Source organism: Oncorhynchus clarkii, chromosome 21 (assembly GCF_045791955.1).
Source record: "Oncorhynchus clarkii lewisi isolate Uvic-CL-2024 chromosome 21, UVic_Ocla_1.0, whole genome shotgun sequence".
Classification (NCBI taxonomy): domain Eukaryota; kingdom Metazoa; phylum Chordata; class Actinopteri; order Salmoniformes; family Salmonidae; genus Oncorhynchus; species Oncorhynchus clarkii.
The window spans coordinates 7,748,311-7,769,223 of record NC_092167.1 but is presented as its reverse complement, the minus strand read 5'-3'; the positions used below and the strand labels follow the sequence as shown (position 1 = coordinate 7,769,223).

The 20,913-nt window shown below is 43.1% G+C and overlaps 2 protein-coding genes across 4 annotated transcripts; both read right to left on the bottom strand.

The window, feature by feature from the left end:
- Positions 1-961: 961 nt before the first annotated feature.
- On the bottom strand, positions 962-8,187 carry LOC139378437 (keratocan). Of its 2 annotated transcripts, none has more exons than XM_071120610.1 (3): positions 7,984-8,187; positions 2,375-3,255; positions 962-2,207 (listed from the first exon to the last, which is right to left on the bottom strand). In XM_071120610.1, exons 2-3 carry the CDS (start codon positions 3,240-3,242, stop codon positions 2,038-2,040), a joined length of 1,038 nt encoding a protein of 345 aa, XP_070976711.1. In that variant the 5' UTR covers positions 3,243-3,255; positions 7,984-8,187; the 3' UTR covers positions 962-2,037. The 2 variants fall into 2 exon arrangements, with proteins under 2 accessions (XP_070976711.1, XP_070976710.1); XM_071120609.1 differs by lacking the exon at positions 7,984-8,187 and adding an exon at positions 4,944-5,024 and having other exon boundaries at positions 1,600-2,207.
- A 3,489-nt stretch (positions 8,188-11,676) lies between these two features.
- LOC139378435 (lumican) lies at positions 11,677-15,853 on the bottom strand. 2 transcript variants are annotated; one of them, XM_071120607.1, is made up of 3 exons: positions 15,370-15,853; positions 13,559-14,439; positions 11,677-13,282 (listed from the first exon to the last, which is right to left on the bottom strand). In XM_071120607.1, exons 2-3 carry the CDS (start codon positions 14,430-14,432, stop codon positions 13,128-13,130), a joined length of 1,029 nt encoding a protein of 342 aa, XP_070976708.1. In that variant the 5' UTR covers positions 14,433-14,439; positions 15,370-15,853; the 3' UTR covers positions 11,677-13,127. The 2 variants fall into 2 exon arrangements, with proteins under 2 accessions (XP_070976708.1, XP_070976709.1); XM_071120608.1 differs by having other exon boundaries at positions 13,559-14,434; positions 15,370-15,851.
- Between the last annotated feature and the right edge of the window lie 5,060 nt (positions 15,854-20,913).

The window sequence follows — 20,913 nt, the reverse complement described above, 5'->3', positions numbered from 1 at the left end:
ACTACCATACCCCGTTTAAAGGCACTTAAATATTTTGTCTTGCCCATTCACCCTCTGAATGGCACACATACACAATACAATACAAGGCTTGAAAATCCTTCTTTAACCTGTCTCCTCCCCTTCATCTACACTGATTGAAGTGAATTTAATAACAGGTGACATCAATAAGGGATCATAGCTTTCACCTGGATTTACCTGGTCAGTCTATGTCATGGAAAGTGCAGTTGTTCGTAATGTTTTGTACACTCAGTGTATAGTTATGGTCAGGTGGAGTTCTGATTTTACTAACCCCAGAATGATTCTGAGAAGGGATTGGTTTATGATGGAGGTTAATTGATTCATATTGTAATCTGAGACTGTTACCAGCTAAAACACCAACCATGAAAAGGAAAGAGAGATTTAGAGAGGGAGAGAAAGTTCTTAAGAAGGCGATATGAAGCGAGAGTGATTGATCACAACTGACATGAGGAATGCTTGCTTCTGGCCAACAATAACAATCCCTGTCAATTCTTGCACGTTGTATTCCTGCAAGAATAGTACTCTGACTGTACTGTCGATTCCATCGGTCACCAAACATTGGCTATAGCAGAATGGTGGAAATGTGTCCTGAGAGAGATCATAAAGTGGCAACACCTTCATCATATCATTACCAAGCCAGCGGCTTGGGAGTGCATTCTGGGAGATCTTAGCGCTCCAACTATTAAGCAGTAAGCCATAGAGACTACCGCAAATGTGCACTCAAAGAATGTGTGGTTTCTAGGTCTCTGTGTGAGTGTGATTGAGTCTCTCTCTGTCTGTGTGTGTGTTTGTTAGTGTGATTGAGTCTCTCTCTGTCTGTGTGTGTGTTTGTTAGTGCTTTTGAGTCTCTCTCTGTCTGTGTGTGTCTGTATGTGTGTGTCTGTCTGTGTGTTTGTGAGTGTGTCTATAGAAGTGAAGGTGATTAATGTAACATATTTCTTCCTTTGTTTAATGTTTTTCCAGAAAAATGTTTTATTTATATTATTGACTGTATAAGGAATTCACAACTTAACAAAATGTAAGCATTCCAAAATGGCTTTGGCATTTCCGAAATACGTAAGATGACTGCAAATAGGTTGACCCATTGAGTACAAAATGGAACTTCACATTTGAGACAGTGATCAAGAACTCAGTGAATTCAGTGAAAAACAGACAATTAAATAAATGAGCTAAATGTGAAAGAGCAAACAATTGCATGTTTGTGTGGAATAGCATGTGTCTAAAGTTAGCTCAACATATTCATATTCACAGAGAACTTGAAAATAAAATAATTAGCATTTCATTTGGTTTCAAGTCTGATATCATCAATTCAAGTTATTCTGTCAGAGAGGAGCTGTATAAAATGTTTAAAAAGTATTATTTTGGTATTCACAAAAGATCATCTTCCATACAAATAAAGAGAATGGGGACAATGAGTCATCAGAAGATTCAACATGCCTTAAATACATACGGTTATAAACACTATTCCTCTTATCTTGTCCCAATCACATTGCCATAGTAAATTATTGTCTTTTTTGGAAAAACACCATTTCAAGGTTTTCTAACACTTTCAGATCAATGTGTGCTGTATTGAAACAGCACATTCAGCAACTCAGACATACTGCACTGTTGCATTAAGCACTTGTGACTATAGGACGAACATAAGGCACAACTAGTGGTCAAAAGACAGTAGTGCAGTCCAATCACACTATCTACAGATTGTCAGGTGACCTTCACCCAACAAGGTTGAGGTCAATTCCATTCCCATTCTACCAATTAAGGAGACTAAATTCAACAACTGAAAATGGCCCATTATTTTCTATTGACCAATTCATTGCATTAATTCTTAAATTGACAGTGTTTGGTTTGACCCCAACCCTGGCGTCTAATATGTAGTTCTCAACATAAGTATGCAAATGTGTAGTCCACAGATCAAAAATCCATATAGATTAGAATAGTCACTTCCATTCGTTAGTAATCATCTGCCCTTGGATCCGGGAGACTATAACTAGATGCGATTGGCTGGTGGAAGTGTGTTTCTTATATGACGATGGACCTGAGGAGACGGAAGCACATCATGAGGTCTCTGGGTATTGGTGGCTTGACCTCATTGCCATCGAGACGGAGGTAGCGGAGTTTAGGAGCGGTCTCAGTGACATAGCCCTCCAGAGCATCAGCCGACACAGGGCAGATATCAGATCCATTCACACCTGCAATTGCAAATACACCATCTTAGCAAAACAGTCATACAACTCATCAAAAACATTTTCCACTGATTATAATAATATAATTATCTGGATTTTAAACCAATCATCAGTTAACCATCCAGGCAATCAGTCAAGGTATCAATGAAACTAGAACAGTGTCAAAAACATACTCTTAATCTGGTTGTGGTCCAGGTGGAGGTGTTCCAGGCCTGATGGGATCATAGGAACCTGAGTTAGCTGGTTATGGGACAACTGCAGGTCCAGGATGCTGGACATGTTGAACACGTTCTTGGGCAGCCCGCCGTTTCCCAGCTTGTTGCGGTTGAGCCTGAGGAAGGCCACCTTGGGTAGACCCTTGAAGTAGTCAGCGGGGATCTTCTCAATGGCGTTGTTGTCCAGGAAGAGCTGGGTGATGGTGATGGGGAGGCCCAGGGGCATGGTGGTAAGCTGGTTCTTGGCCAGGTTGATCTGGACCAGGTTGCTCAGGCCCTTGAGGCTCACCTCGGTCACTGCGTCATCCTGGAGCTTGTTCCCCTGCAGTTCCAGCAGTGTCAGCCGATCCAGACCTGAGAACACCCCGGCGGGGATCTTGGAGATGCGGTTGCGGGAGAGGCGCAGCTGCTCCAGGCTGGAGGGCAGGTTGGCTGGGACGGAGCTCAGCAGGTTGTCGTCCATGTAGAGGTGGACCAGGCGGAGCATGGCGGCCAGGGCACCCTCCTCCATGCCCTCGCTGGTGATGCGGTTGCGGTTGAGGTTGATCCAGCGCAGCTGCGTGGCGTTGCGGAGAGCATCTGTTGACAGTACGTCGATGAGGTTGTTCTGCAGGTACAGATACCATGTGTGTGGGGGGATGGTGGGGATGCGCTTCAGAGCCTTGTTGTCGCAGTAGACAGCGTTGGGGAAGCTGGGCGGGCAGCGGCACTCTTTGGGACAGGCCTGTAACTGGGCCATATAGTCGCCGTAGGACATGTCAGGGCTCTGGGCCAGAGCGGGACCGACCAGAAGGAGGACGGAGGAAAAGGCCAGGAGAAGCGCCATCTTAACACTCAGCCTGGGGTAGAGGAGAGAGAAAACACATGAGATGAGACTGACTCTTATGCAAAACACAGACACAGATACAGGCACAGACACAAACCCTGAAGACAAGATCAAGAACATGGTTGAACAAACACACCGACCCAAATACACAGATGATGATCTCTACATGTTCCAAGATAACTCAGCATGGACCGGATTGAGGACTAGGTGTTAGCACGTCATTGTGACGTATCCTGTTTTTTTTTTTAGGCGAGTCTCGTTTCCTCTCACCTTATTTTAGATTAAGTGCTTTCAAGTACAGATGAGCTTATTTGGACATGGTGCATTAAGTGTGCAAGTGTTCATCAAGCTGCCTTAAGTTCATTCACATGTAAACAACAACTATTCCAGGTGTCTCGTTAATTTAGTCCCTTATTGAAAAAACTGCCAGGCCTTCCATCAATGGCTAGCCCAAACTAGCCGTAGCTAGCTTAAAATCTCCTGCATTGAAGCAAGGTCATTAGCAATCAAGTTTACATGAAGTTAATGAGAGTTGGCACATCATGTGGTCAGGCCAGCTGTCCACTGGGTCCATGGGAGATTATAAGCTTTCTTAAGGGCAGGACGCACTGCCAGGTCAGCTAATGGCCTTACACGAATACTTCTGATTGGATGCTAATCTGTCAAATCGGCACATGCAAGAGGTAGTAGAGGTTGGCCTGAGGTTGGGTGCTCCTTTAGGAGTAAAACACAGAGCAAACCAAATCCACCTGACTCTGTTGTGGATGAAGCATAATCTGTTACACCTGACATTGGTAATGAATTAAAGTACCCACCAACACACCAAGCCGTGGAATGCCATATAAACATTTATACATACAGTACACAGATGCATATAAAAGCAGATACATTCTCCACGCAATCATGACAGAGAAAGTGGAATTAACCTACATAGAAGAGGAAAAACATGGAGAAAAGAGGAACTGGGGATGATAGCGAGACAGGAAGCCAAAGTGACAAAGAGATTGACAGAGGCAGACAATAACTCAGAGGCATCTAAACTCTGCAATAGCACATCCACCCATCCTGTCCCAGAATGCTTGATTCCTCTCAACTGTCATCTGGTGCTGGTTTAAATTCTTGGTGTGTGCTCCCCACGTTGGTCTGGAACTCATTTTCAACAGGCCTGGTTATGCCATGGCTGGGCCCACTTCAAAGACGTGGCCCGCTCACCTGGTCTTGGGGCCCCTGGCATCTCGTATCTCACTGATCTATGGAACACCATGTGTCCATGCCTCTAACCGTAGAGACCCAACTGTTGGGTTAAACTTTCCACCTGACCATAATTATAGCTGCTAGTATTTAGTTTGGCCAAGGTCAGGAAAAGTTACTTTTACTTATCACATTTGTCAAATGGGAAATTCCTGTTAAGCAAACTGCCGTAAAGACCATAACTGGAATCTCTCCAGAGCCTCACTCGTTCAAAGCCTCAAAGCCATTCACAAGCTCTGGTTTTTCAGTGCAATTACCTACAGTATAGGTCAAATGAACGCAGAAAATCACCAAATAAAGGTCCAGCCACTCAATGTGCCTCAACTTTCACCTCCCAGAACTGAACTCACATTGTCTTTGTGACCATTAGTTTGCAAGCAAAGTCAGATCTATACCTACTTTTCCTCAAACTGGAAACCCAATTTAATCGTCCCCTAGAACCACACGTACCTTTGAGTTCAAGTGATTTTCCAAAGTCTGTCTTTGCACCCTGTTTCTGCCTTGCTCAAGAAATGTGGTAGCAACTGCAGTCCCAAACTCAGAGAAACACCGCTCACCTCCCCTGTATTTGTACCATCGGTGTCTTCATTCAGTTGGTGGGAACCCTTCATTGACAGTCACACTGTAGTTCCTCTCGGCCAATCAGAGGCCTGTAATCAGAGGTCATAATTTTTTCCCTGTTAAGCCTGCGACGGTGTGGTAGCTGAGGCTGTGAGACTTGGCCCACTTCAAAATCAGGCTAATACGGGCCTATAACTCACTATGAAACCACCCTAACCCTTCTGTCCACTCCCGTTCTCCCATAGTTGGCATTTGGCACCATCTCTCTGTTTATGTCCTTCAGGTAAGTGTTCTGCTGAGATCTCTAATGTACTTAGCGCTAATCAGGCAGCGATGTCTGAATGGAACAACTCAACTCTGTTTGAAAGAAACAAATCTACGTCTCCTCATTTTTCTGTGCGGAATGGTGCAATAGCAATCCATGTGTTCCTCATAATAGTGACTTGGCCATAAAAACCCAGGAGAAATATGGTCACAGTGTCTCCTTGTGTTGGCATGATAAGGGATGTGCTGATGGCCCTCTTTTGGGCCAATTCACGACATAGGATAATCCCACTCACAACGTATGGCTTTGACAATGTCTTTCAGTCCTTGGTGTTCTTTCTGACAGTTCTCTGAATTGGAATTCAGAGAACTGCAAACAAATGATACACTGTGGGAACAAATTGGCTTTTGCTAATGATTCAGATTTGTTTAAATCCTTTCTGATGCGGACCCACCCAACAATCTTCCAGCACAATCGGACACAATCAGACTCTGACCTTAAAAGACATCAAACACAGTACAATTAAGTACACATCGGTCTGTCCAGACATGAGACTTAATGGGGTGGGGTTAGAGTGACAATAAGGGGATTTAAAAGGTGTAGACTGGGTTGGCAAAGTGTTCTCAAGTTATCATTGGGGTTGGGCTAGCTGGGATGGGTAGGTCATTTTGTTTTGCTCATTCTCATTTCCTTTGAAGCTGCCATAGGCCCACCTAATACCTTGGGATAATCCCATCTGATTGGCTTGTCCAGGTTGGAGCTAGCCTTGATCCATCATGTGCCGGAGAGACCAATAGAGATCGTCTCGTGTCTGGCAAGCTGCTAGTACACAATACAGTCACTCCTCAACACAATGCGAGAGGTAGAAACACTCTAACCCCTTAATGAACAGTGACTGTGCATCAATCACGGTGCATATCTCCTCACAGGTTATTTTACCTCAATGGGAACAGACACCATGTTGCTTTCACTCAAAAATAGAAAACTCCTAAAAAGACTCAGCTGTTTTCAAAACCTGGAAGTTGCAAATCAGTGATGCATATTGTTTACGTCATGTCCACTCATAATGAAAATATGTGCGTTTCTGGTTTGGCATATACAGCATCTCATCTGACATGCTCTCAGATAACGGTCTACAGTTTGTTTGCCCTCCATCTCCATCTCCATCACAAAACACTTTGCTGTTGAAAAGGCACCCTCAGCATACGCCCACCACTCTACAGTGGTATCAGTCTAGCAGAGCTGGTATATCAATAAAGATGGAGAAAGGTGTGGTCATTGCCAGAGTTGCCACACCTACACATCATCCCCAGCTTCCAATTGTCTCATTCATCCCCCTCCTCTCCCCTGTAACTATTCCCCAGGTCGTTGCTGTACATGAGAACGTGTTCTCAGTCAACTTACATGATAAAATAAGGGTTAAATTTAATTTTAAAAATCATCTGTTTCTCTTTAGAGGCACTTACACATCAGCAGTAACTATATAGTAAAACTGGTCATGAGAAATGTGCATGAAATGGACAAACAATAACAATTAATGAAGTGTTCTGCACTGCAAATCAACCACAGTAACTTGGCAATACTTCAGTCATGTTTTTACCTCGTCTTGATGGAAATCAGATGTCTCTAATCAAATGAAAAATTAGAGTGCAGATATGCACCACAAGGGAATCCATCCATTAGGATTTTCATTAGTATAACTACATTACTATTGATTTAATGGCAAAGCGACAACCAAGTTTTCATAACCTCACTGTATTATTAACTTGTGACTCAGGGCTTCTCATTATGTTGCAGAATGGAACAAAACAGGGTTGAAAACAAATGTTGGCCACTTCCCTGTTTGACAACCTGAAAGGAAACATGTGGAGGAGTATGATATTGTCAATTTCCTGGAAGAGGTTTCCAGTCAAAGCCAGCTATGTTAATTAGTTAAAGGACTGAGTTTGAACGGGCTTCAGTTGGGTTCAGCTCTACTTGATGACTGCGCTGAAATGAAATGGAATTCTCTCCAGCATTGATCAGAGGACATTCAGCTCAGTTACAGCTGTGTTAAACAAGCCCCGTGTCAACATAAGACTACAAGGCTCTGGAAAGCAGAACTAGGTCTGGCATTGGAATATCAAACATGATGCAGTTTTTATCTCTGCAGATTTTACAATGGTATCTAAATTGGGAGCATATTCATTATGCAGGCCTTCGTTCTTTTCAAGTTTAATTCTTTAGCCCAGCACCTACGTTTTTAAGGATGTGTGTATGACCACAAACATTTCTATAAACTCTTCCACTGCTGTCATTATCAATCTGTTACTGCATTATTTCTTTCCACTAACAAACTTCAAAACATACTTTTCAAGGGAGACATTTAACTAAGAAACAATCTGCGAGTACACTTGTGCCAAAATCGTGTTCTAATTCTCATTGAATGGCACACCCCCTGCAAGACTGCAGCAAACTGCACAAAATACAGCTTGATCTCTTGAACGCATTGTTCGTTTTTGGAACAGAAACTGGCACGCGGCACAAGATCAAAGGTAAAGACCAGAATACTTCTCATATCAGTCTCTCCAGATGTAAATAATGCCCCCCAAAAGAAAAGAACCGAAAAGGATGACCCATCCACACCCCTTTTAGCCTTTCACCCCTCTTCAGGAAAAACAATACCTGCTTCTCCAAACGGTGTTTGTTGGTAGTGTATGGCCAGGTGATGCTTGGCTCAGGGGTAGTAGTGGTTGTCTGGTCCTCCAGTACTCTTCTCTGGTGCTGGTCCACAGTGCTCTAACAGTCTCAGTTGCTCCCTGCGACCAAGGAGGAGAGAGAGAGAGAGAAAGCCCTATTAGATTCTGTATTGTTTTTAATATTATTTCCTCAAGGCTGTACCTTTGACATCCACTGGTGGAGCAGAGAGAGGGTGTGTGTGTGAGGGTGGGGGGTAAGAGTGGGGGTAGGGGTGAGGGTGGGGGAGTGTGTGTGAGGGTGGGTGGGGGGTATGGGTGAGGGTGGGGGGTGTGTGTGTGGGTGAGGGGGGGTGTGTGTGGGTGAGGGGGGGTAGGGGTGAGGGTGGGGGTGTGTGTGGGTGAGGATGGGGGTGAGGGTGTGTGTGTGTGTGTGTGTGTGTGTGTGTGTGTGTGTGTGTGTGTGTGTGTGTGTGTGTGTGTGTGTGTGTGTGTGTGTGTGTGTGTGTGTGTGTGTGTGTGTGTGCGGGTAAGGGTAAGGGTAAGGGTGGGGGTATGGGTTTGTGGGGATTGTCCTTTCGGAAGTGTTCATTGGCTACTTTCCACCAGCACAGCAGGTTTTTAAAGGACCAAAGAGTTTGTTCTGCTTTGTGTTTTAATTTTTATAATGGAAAAAATTATGGTGATACTGGTATTGTCCCGGCCCTAGCTGGAACGTCGACCTGTACCCAATCATTTTCGCCATAGCAATGCACATGACCTCTTCATAGGTTATGTTTATCATAGTGTCAGTCCAGGACTGAGTGGAGCTTAGGGAATCGTTCAGGCACCTTGATAACCAGGAATGTAAGGCTACTGAGTACTAACACTCACAGGCACTTAGTGACACAAACAGAGCAACATGCACACACACAAAGAACATTGACAGGGTTAGCACTGCAGCACTCTACCTCTCTCTCTACTCTCCCTTCATCCCTTCAGACCCTCTGTTTATGTATTCCATTCTCTCTCTCTCTCTCTCTCTCTCTCTCTCTCTCTCTCTCTTTCTTTCTCTCTCTCTCTCTCTCTGTGTGATAAACAGGGCAGGCCCAGGGAGGACAGGAGCAGAGCGGGGACATCTGGATCCTGGAGGGAGAACGAAATGGGGAGATGGAGAATAGAGAGGGGCAAGAGAATAAAGGATATGGGAAAGAGAGTAGGGAGAAAACTTGCCCCAAAGTTTTCTGAGCAAAAATGATTTTCATTGTTGGATATAAGAATATAAAAACACCAGGAAATCAGTGATTTTAATTTAGGAAATCTCTTCCCAAGTATTCTCATGCATGGTACGGATTGTATACAAATGTAAGCAATATTTTAAATGATTTTGTTTTAGTCAAATATTATATCTGTTTGGACTTCTTGCAGTCTGCAAATGATTAGTAATCATGACCATCCTTTCAAGAAAAAAATCGTCCCATGGTTGAATCTAGTTGATGATCCCAGGAATTGACTATTCAGACAGAGAAAATAGAGAAAGGAGGGAGGGAGAGAGGGGAGACAAAAACATTTAACAGAGGAGGAAAGAAAGCGCAGAGTGAGAACAGCTGGAGAAGGTGCCTAGGATGGGCCTTTGAGCCGAACGTCCTGGCCAGACAGCTGATTAAACTTTCATGAAACATTTCCAAATGCAGGGAAGAGGAAGTGCGGGCCATGACTTTATGAAGGGCTTTATTGTCTAGACATGGCAGCAAGAGCTCCAAGCTATTCTCCGACAGAGGAATGGCGAGGAGGAAGAGGAGGAAATTATATTGGATTTGGAATCAGTAAGAATGGTTGTGCAAAAACACAGTAAGATGTGAGCAATATTGTAAAGACTAATATGATACATGTCATCTAGGTAATTTAGGGGTTTTATAAATCCTGCCGCTCATGCTTCAATTGGTTCAAATTTCATTTGAGGTAGGTGTCTTGTTTAGGTCAAAGAATATCCAGGAATATTCTAGAGTGACTAGACATATAGAAGCACTGGCAGAATAGCACTCAGCTTAGAGTGAAAGAAAACCGCTGTGTCAAATATAATATAGCCCTCTCAACGATATTATTTGTGCAAGAGGAGCAATTGCAAGGTGTGATTGACTATAACTGCGGGATCTTATTACGAGTAACAGGCTGGAAAAATTGAACGTCTGGCAACCCGTTCAGTGATACTCGCTAAAGACGTTTAGCTAATTAGTTGACCTGGAGCCTGTAGAAAGTGTCTGCTCTAATTGGGCATGCACGAGTTAGCCGACACCACTGATCCCAGCACAGATCCCATCCCAAATACGACTTTACATAGGCAGCATGCTAACAGTTCACTCCTACTACACATTAAAACAGAAATGTCTTCAGCATAAAACTACACAAGAAAACCAACAGATGCATATTTCCACGTGAGGGAGTAAATGTTTTAAAGTATCCCTCCCTCAAACACCGGCACTTTCGTGATTTCTCAGCCTCGGCGTTTAAACTGGAAGAATTGCTTCACCAAATTAGTCCAACGTTCCTCACTCTGGACGGTGTATTTGTCTGTGGACTGTCTGCGCCAGGAATTTGCCATGTCTGGTCTTTGTAAAAGATGAGGAGTGTATGGGATTACAACTTGGTACAATGTGAGAAACGCATTAGTCCACTGGTTCTGCTCATCCATCAGCTCTTCCCTGAAATCCCCTCTCCTTATCCCAAATGGACTCCCCCAGTCCCACCCACCCTGGACACTTCAGAGCGGTTGTCAACATCTGCAAAACCATCTGCAAAAACAACCCGTGCCTACGTGTAGACCTGTTGGAACACGTAGGCACTGGCTTACGTGTTTATGTCATTCTGATGGAAAATCACCACTGGGCCATACTTTAGTTATGATCCTGTGTTGGAGGTGGTGCACACTGCACAAATGACTCCCAAAGCATTGAGTGCTCTGGCACAAAATGGCCACCAAACATCACCCAAGTGGCTGCTTGACCTGTTTGGCGTTACTTACTGTTGATTAAGTAACAGGCATCCTTCTGTCAAATCACCATGTAAGGAACACCAAAAACCTGTTTACCACACATCATTACATCAAAGCTAACCGTGTGGATAGTTACAGCTACCTCAACTGAGCATTTCAGCTCTGGTTTCCAGTCAAACCCTGCAACCCCTGCAGCCCTCCAGGACCATAGGATCTACATACCTACATGCCTGCACTGGCACTACATCCACCATCCCTCCCACCCATCCACCAAACCCACCAAACCCTCCCAACCACCCACCCACACATCCAAGGAGAATATAGAACAGATCAGAATTTTCCACTTGATATTCATGTGCAGAGACACAGCATGACACTGGGAGAAGACCCATTTCCTGCAGGAAGAGAGTTGCCAACCATCCTGGTGCAGGCCCAAACACAACACATTAACCCCTAAAACACAAACCACTCAGGAAAGCTTAAAGTAAGAAGCAACATACATGTATCAGTGTAGGGCCTGGGGGGTAAGAGACTAGAGAGATTTCATTCTTCTTGTGTCACGTGTTTTGTGTATGTTGTCATACTGCAGACACATTTACTGTCTGTTTCCTCTGGAAACAGTATATGGTAAATGTAATCATTTAAAAAAATCTTCTGCTGAATTTACGACTGAGTATTATAGGTTTAAAACAAACATTTACCACACGTGAGTATTGGAAATGTAGTTTATTCAAATGTATGTTATGTCCTCACAGTAAATTCACCAGCGATTACTGAGTCAAAAGCCATAATGAAAATAAATCTGGATATACTCTGCCCAAATAGCACATGACATTCCACCAACGTTGCCACAACAGAGCAAGATAAAGTTAGCGTCACAACAAATTGTTGTTATTCTGATAAAGCTATATGGGCAAAAGCACACATTAAACATGGCAAACAAGGTAACCATGAAAGGACAAAAAAACGTAAAATGCTAGCTTTTATTATCATACAGAGTTACCATGAGATGCATGCAAGCAATGCAAATGTTGTATAAATGTCGGCATAACAACGGTGATCTGCAATGAACGGGCGATTGACTCTTATTTAACTGCATGATAACTCATTAAAAAAACAGTAAATTACTTCAGCAGAGCTATTCAGTGTCAAGCCTTTTAATCTTGTCGATAAGGATGGTTAATAACTTTCCCCCCAACATTCATACAGAAAGGTGGGGAATATGCCACAGCTTTTGGCATATGACATACGAGTTTGAATTTGGTTCCAATAGTGTTCCACTGTTCAATATTTCCCCAGTAGACATTACACCAGAGTACACAACACAGCTCTCTTAGATACTTTTATTCCTTACCTGCAGGTCTTTTGCACAGCAATGTGATTCTGGGAGTGTACTGACTAAATACAAGAAACCTTTAAAAAACATCATGACAAACATACAAAAGAGGAATGGGCAATGTATTTGTTTGCAAGTGAGATTTATTCCCATGTTCCTCAATGTACTTGTCTGAAAACAACATGTGCCACTACTTTTGGAATGTTTGAAGTGTGTGAGCTGCATTTTCATTAAAAGCACTTCATTCAGGAATCCCTATGTTCCTATATTGTCTCTTTTTCACAAGAAAAGGCACCTATTGTTTGAAACAAGTACAGACAAGTACAGTTCAAGTGCTTTTTACGAGGCACCATTACATTATATTGCAGCCGATTGTTTGATTTGCAGCAAATTTGGACAAAACTATTGGTACAGAGCCAGCCATTTGCTACGGACAATATACTCTATAGTTGTCATGAGAATACCATGATGCACTGCAAAATAAAAGGTCTCTCCGGGGTTTCTAAACTTTGTTGGTTTGTTATTTCATAGTCTGTGTTTACAGAAAGGACTACCGATGAGTTGACAGAGGTGACCTCGATTTCGCCGGTAGGGGGAGGATACATATTTAGGGTTGTTGCAAACACTGTCGCTCGGGTTCATTATCCACACTAGCATTCCACTTAGAATAAAGAAACATATTGGCCATATACTCTGAGTAGAATGCTATTGTAGATATTGGAATATAACCACATTGTGCCTATTGGGGTTTGAAGGATTAGTTTAGGGTGGGTCGTGGTGCCGGGGGAGGGTCACAGAGGGAGTCTTGCGGATGAGGGGAGGGTCCTTAGTCGAAGATGATGTCAGAGGCCTGGCGCAGGCAGTTGGAGGAGTCATGGGGTAGGTCGGCATGTGTGATGTTGTTCCCATCCAGACGCAGGTGCTTCAGTCTGGAGTAGTTCAGAGGGCCAGAGAACTTGCAAATATTCTCCAGGTTGAACTCTGGAAGGGTGGGAAGGGTTTTGGTGAACTGACATGATTCAACATTTCCTACTGTATGTACACATCCTACTCCGATTGCCTGACACTTGCTGGGAGGAAGTAAAGACTTGAGGATGGATATGACTGATTTAGATTTATTTGTAATTGCAATGTCGAAATAGAGAAAGAGAACGGAAAGAGAATGTTGAAAGAGAAAAGAAAATAGAGAAAAGGGAGAGAAGAGAAAGAGAGAAGAGAAAAGAGAATGAAAAAAAAGAGGAAACACAAATCCCTCACTGTTGATTTCGTTGGCCTGCAGATAGAGATGCTCCAGCTGTTCGTTGATCTCAGGGATGGACTGCAGCTTGTTGTAGGACAGATCCAGCTCGATCAGGCTCGTCACATTGAACACGCCCGCCGGAATCCCTGCATCCGTCATCTGATTGTAGGCCAACCTCAGGTACGCCAGCTTGGGCAGCTCTTTGAGGTCCCCGGCGGCAATGCTGCTGATGTCATTGTGATCGCCATAGAAGGTCTCCAGCGAACTGGGCATGCCTGAGGGCAGCTTCTTCAGCTTGTTGTGGGTCAAGTCTATGGCCACCAGCTTGTTGAGGCCCTTGAAGACCCCGTTAAGAGCTTTAGAGGTCAGCTCGTTGTTCTGGAGGTGGACCGAGGTCAGGTTCTGCATGCCGGCCAGACTCCCTGCAGGGAACTTGGACAGCTGGTTGTTCATCATCTTCAGCTCGTCCAAGGACTTGGAGGGAGGGATCACAGCTTCCGTCAGTTTGTTGAAGCTGAACAAGATCTTATGAAGTCCGGTCAGCTTGTCGATGGTTCCCTTGGCCACCTTCTCATTGGTGATCTGGTTATGGTCCAGGACCAGCCAACGGAGTTCAGCCGTGACGTTGTCGAAGACCCCAGCCTTGATCTCCTCGATCAGGTTGTTCTGCAGGTACAGGTACTTGATGCCTGAGGGCACAATGGGCACAAACTTAAGGTTGCGGGAGTCACAGTACATGGCAGTGGGGAAGTTGATGGGGCACTCGCATTCCTGGGCACAGTTGCCGCTGGACGGGCCATACTGGGAGGCCGGCTGGTAGTCGTAGTCATCGTACTGACCCACGGTCAGGCTGACCAGCACGGCAAAGATGGGGACACGGAGGGGAAACATAACTGTACTGGGGAGAAGAAAACAGACAGAGGGAGAAAGGGAGACAAAGAACAAAACGTAAAGTGAAATGGGGAGAAAGTCAGCAAAAGTTTGTCTACCACATCTTAAACATTTCATACATAGTCTTATCGACTATTATCCTGAGTGGCACTTTGATTTTAAAATCTACAGAGAACAACCTCTATTTGAACAGTTAAATACATGACATTTCAATTGCATGATAGACGACATAAACTGGTAAAGAATGGACTTGTTACAGATTCCAAGTTAGAAACATTCATCTCAGGCCACTAGGGTTCCCTGAGAGAGAAAAAACATCTATTGAAAAAGCTCAATTGACAAACTATTCATGAATCACCCTAAAAGCAGCAATCTGGTAATACCAGTGAACTGCAAATCTCTTTAAAAAAAGAGGCAGATCCCTACTGTAAATACTCAGAACTATCTATGAACCAACAATGCAGGTTTTTCAGTGAACACACACTTTATAATGTCAACAAATAAAGGCAAAATAAACATCATCACAACATATTGACACTTTTAAGATGATTTAACTCAATGTGTTGATTTAAAGTATGATATGTCATCACATGATAATACCGTACTGCAAATGCAAACACATTAATGCCTTTGACTAACAATACTGTGCATCAATACAGTGTATTCATTTTATAAATGCATTCATGCCATGGTGCAATATAAGAACAACACATTGTCCAACGCAACATGAAAAGCATCACATAACTTCGAAATACAAAAATCTCTCCACTCCTTTCTCTTGTCAAGTGACAACTAGTTAACCCTGTATCACACACAATCCTCCCCCAGAGTTTAGCTGGGACTGGGATAGCTATCAATCCCAGCATGGAAAGACCAAATACCTAGGGACAACCGAGCAGGAATCCTTCAGGAAATGACAAGAGTCCATTCCTCTTACCTTTCTCTCCTCTCTCTCTCTCTCTCCCTCTGCGTGTGGGATAGAAGGTCAGCAGGTAAGAAGACTGTGGTTGCTCAAAAGCCAGATGTCTCTGGAGAGAGGGAGGAGAACGAGGGAGAAAGGGAGAGGGAGGGGGAGATAAAGAGAGTGAGAGAAAGAGAGAGCGAGGGAAAGGGGTGGGAAAGCTTCTGGTTCTTTAGATGACTGTGCTCCCGGATTGACAGAAGGCAGCTGCCCAAACTGGAGTCACACTGTAGTATATAAAGACGATGACATCGACATGAGTTTTTAAGGCATGGAATCTGAGCATTATGGGCTCTGCCTAACCAGTCACAGGTGCACCAGTGCAGTCTGGGATGCGAGGTCCGCCTCATGCGTGAATGAGGATGCGAAGCATCACAAAGGACACATGGCATCATATATATCTGTCATTTTTCCTCCCTTTCCACCAAACAACCACCTCCCTTTCTTCCTTTCCCCTACTAACAAAAAAGTGAAGTGGATACAAGTTAAAACAAAAGGTTCCTGGAATGTGGAAAAACTCTGTCTGCAGCCAGAGCCAGCTGCCAATTGTTATGCTGCAGCATGAAACCTTAAATAGGGTCTCGGAAAAAGTGACAAGGTCTTAGTGGACCAGAAATGGATTATAAAACAGCCTATGCTGAATCCCAAATGGACCCCTAGCCCCTAACCTAACGTAGCAGGTGTAAGAAGACTCCCGAGTCCCCACATCCGTTTTTCAGGGGAAACGGAAGTTAGGTTGAAAATACCGTAATCCTGAAAACCGTAAACATCCGCTTTCTTCCGAGCCCGTGGAGAGTGCCTAGCCCCTAAACCCTAACCTCATCTGCTTCTTCATGGTAAACATATGGTACCATAATAGAGGAAAGTAAGGTGAGGCAGATGTGAGTCCAATGAATTCCAAATGTCCCCAGCAGAGGAGGCTGGTGGGAGAAGATATGGGAGGACGGCCTCATTGAACCCGTATCAAACACATCAAATATATGGAAACCACATGTTTGACTCTGTTCAATTCATTCCATTCCAGCCATTACGATGAGCCAGTCCTCCTATAGCTCCTCCCGCCAACCTCCTCTGGTCCCCACTGTAAATCACTCAAGTGCCGTCAGACCCCCTCCTTCTCCTCCTCCCTCCATTTATCTTCACACACTTCAAAGTGCTCTTCATCTCCTTCCATATCCAACTATCCGTCTGCAGACTGCACTGTATCTACAGTACACGTTTCAAGACAATGGCTCTTCTAGAAGATTTTGTTGAAATTGCTGAAGAAGACTGAAATTGTAATGGTTTCCCAATTTCACCTTTCTTTGTTTATGTTCAACTCTTGCATCACTGCAGGTCTGTCGTCTGGATTCAATTGGTCACAGTCCCATGTGTCTCCACACACGTCTTTCAGTCGCCACTAGTTACCACAGACACAAGGTCATAAACCCCACCCATTTCTAAGAAATATCTTATTAAAATGTGATTTTAAACCTAACCTTAACCACACTGATAACCTTATGCCTAACCCTAACCTTAAATTAAGACCAAATAAGTCATTTTTATTTTCAAATATTTATACGATATAGCCAATTTTGACTTTGTGGCTGTGGTTACTAGTGGAAACCATTGCTGTGTTCGAATACCCATACTAACATACTGTATACTACAAACTTCATGAGTATATACTACACACTATATACTATTAGTTCATTTTAGTATACTATAAATGAACAGTATGCTTTCATTTGAGCGTACTAGCTCTTCGCCTGTCTACCGGAAGTTGATGCTGTTGCTATGCAACCTCTTGCTAGCTAGTTAGCATAACACATGACTAGTTAGACATTTGCAACTTCGGGTGTATTCTTAAATTCAATGTGGAGTGCCAGAGTGAGCTTGTAAATTCAGAGCGTTGTCAGATTGTCCGTTTGTAAATTCAGAGCGGTTCGCTCTCTGGCAACAATTTAATTATTCTTTTTTTGCTTACGTTTAGTTGACACCGGCCATTTTCAATGGGTGTTGAGTGCTCGTAAATTCATTACTCTGCAATCTGGTACACTCAAGAGAGTGCTCTGAAATTGGAGTAGATAGCCAGACCGAATTTACGAAAGCACACGAACATCCATTGAGAACGCACAACGACTATACCATTTAGCAAAGCTAAGAATGACTGGAATAATCAAGTCAATAAACGCTGGGAAGTTAGATAGCCTATAGTTAATATACTGGCAAGTTTGACATACCGGTACATACTGCTGTAATGATATGCTATGTGGTTCGTAAGGACAGCGTAGCTAACAAATTGTCTGTCAACTTAACGTAAGGTAACTTATTTGAATAGTCATTACTTTATTACATTGCTCAAACTATTCTTAACATTTGTCATAATTAGATAAAGCAATGAATTTGTATCTGCTCTCGTTGTATGTGTGTACTTCTTTTTCGAGTGTTTCCAAAGGAACCAGCTGTGTAGCCTATCGCTGCAAAAACCCATGATTCATTTAACAATGAACATTCTTATTACTCACAGCATGGTTTTCTTGGAAACAAAACCACTGTGGCCGACTGGGAAGTTTATGGCTAGAAAAACCTATTATTAATTTAACAATGAACATTCTTATTACTCACAGCATGGTTTTCTTGGAAACAAAACCACTGTGGCCGACTGGGAAGTTTATGGCTAGAAAAACCTATTATTAATTTAACAATGAACATTCTTATTACTCACAACATGGTTTTCTTGGAAACAAAACCACTGTGGCCGACTGGGAAGTTTATGGCTAGAAAAACCTATTATTAATTTAACAATGAACATTCTTATTACTCACAGCATGGTTTTCTTGGAAACAAAACCACTGTGGCCGACTGGGAAGTTTATGGCTAGAAAAACCTATTATTAATTTAACAATGAACATTCTTATTACTCACAACATGGTTTTCTTGGAAACAAAACCACTGTGGCCGACTGGGAAGTTTATGGCTAGAAAAACCTATTATTAATTTAACAATGAACATTCTTATTACTCACAGCATGGTTTTCTTGGAAACAAAACCACTGTGGCCGACTGGGAAGTTTATGGCTAGAAAAACCTATTATTAATTTAACAATGAACATTCTTATTACTCACAACATGGTTTTCTTGGAAACAAAACCACTGTGGCCGACTGGGAAGTTTATGGCTAGAAAAACCTATTATTAATTTAACAATGAACATTCTTATTACTCACAACATGGTTTTCTTGGAAACAAAACCACTGTGGCCGACTGGGAAGTTTATGGCTAGAAAAACCTATTATTAATTTAACAATGAACATTCTTATTACTCACAGCATGGTTTTCTTGGAAACAAAACCACTGTGGCCGACTGGGAAGTTTATGGCTAGAAAAACCTATTATTAATTTAACAATGAACATTCTTATTACTCACAACATGGTTTTCTTGGAAACAAAACCACTGTGGCCGACTGGGAAGTTTATGGCTAGAAAAACCTATTATTAATTTAACAATGAACATTCTTATTACTCACAACATGGTTTTCTTGGAAACAAAACCACTGTGGCCGACTGGGAAGTTTATGGCTAGAAAAACCTATTATTAATTTAACAATGAACATTCTTATTACTCACAACATGGTTTTCTTGGAAACAAAACCACTGTGGCCGACTGGGAAGTTTATGGCTAGAAAAACATATTATTAATTTGACAATGAACATTCGTCCTACTCACACATAACCGAATTGCTCAAGATTCTCGACTTGGCAAATTGCAGTAGCTTCCAGACCCTTCTGATAAGACTAGCATCCTCGAGAGCTTTGACCATAAGTATTGCTATCCAACCGTTTTAAAAAGCCATGTCCTTTCTTGCTTCTGTGTTCACCTCCATCCTTCTTGTCTTTACATCATTTTCATCTTCATGTCCCACATGGTCGTCCCAAACTCACGCAACTGTCCCTCGATTTCTCCTCCATCTCACCATCCCATCTAGTTGAAGACCTAGGTCATGGTTTTAAGTGGAAACATGACCGAATACAAACAGTGTAGTTATTCCCTCTGCAAGGCAATCAAACAAGCAAAGCGTCAGTATAGAGACAAATTGGAGTCACAATTCAATGGCTCAAACACAAGACGTATGTGGCAGGACAATAACACAGACAATAATGGATCACAAAAAGATAACCAGCCCTGTCGCGGACATCAACGTCTTGCTCCCAAACAAATGAAACAACTTATTTTTCCGCGCTTTGAGGACAATGCAGTGCCACCGACACGGCCTGCTACCATAGACTCTGGGCTCTCCTTCTCCATGGCCGACGTGAGTAAAACATTAAAACGTGTTAACACTCACAAGACTGCCGGCCCAGACTGCATCCCTAGCCGTGTCCTCAGAGAATGCGCAGACCAGCTGGCTGGTGTATTTACGGACATATTCAATCTCTCCCTATCCCAGTCTGGTGTCCCCACATGTTTCAAGATGGCCACCATTGTTCCTGTTCCCAAGAAAGCTAAGGTAACTGAACTAAATGACTATCGCCCCATAGCACTCACTTCTGTCATCATGAAGTACTTTGAGAGACTAGTCAAGGATCTTACCACCAACCCTACCTGTTACCCTAGACCCCCTCCAATTTGCTTACCGCCCCAGTAGGTCCCCAGACGATACAATTGCCATCACACTGCACACTGCCCTAACCCATCAGAACAACAGGAATACAGTGCCTTGCGAAAGTATTCGGCCCCCTTTGAACTTTGCGACCTTTTGCCACATTTCAGGCTTCAAACATAAAGATATAAAACTGTATTTTTTTGTGAAGAATCAACAACAAGTGGGACACAATCATGAAGTGGAACGACATTTATTGGATATTTCAAACTTTTTTAACAAATCAAAAACTGAAAAATTGGGCGTGCAAAATTATTCAGCCCCTTTACTTTCAGTGCAGTAAACTCTCTCCAGAAGTTCAGTGAGGATCTCTGAATGATCCAATGTTGACCTAAATGACTAATGATGATAAATACAATCCACCTGTGTGTAATCAAGTCACCGTATAAATGCACCTGCACTGTGATAGTCTCAGAGGTCCGTTAAAAGTGCAGAGAGCATCATGAAGAACAAGGAACACACCAGGCAGGTCCGAGATACTGTTGTGAAGAAGTTTAAAGCCGGATTTGGATACAAAAAGATTTCCCAAGCTTTAAACATCCCAAGGAGCACTGTGCAAGCGATAATATTGAAATGGAAGGAGTATCAGACCACTGCAAATCTACCAAGACCTGGCCGCCCCTCTAAACTTTCAGCTCATACAAGGAGAAGACTGATCAGAGATGCAGCCAAGAGGCCCATGATCACTCTGGATGAACTGCAGAGATCTACAGCTGAGGTGGGAGACTGTCCATAGGACAACAATCAGTCGTATATTGCACAAATCTGGCCTTTATGGAAGAGTGGCAAGAAGAAAGCCATTTCTTAAAGATATCCATAAAAGTGTTGTTTAAAGTTTGCCACAAGCCACCTGGGAGACACACCAAACATGTGGAAGAA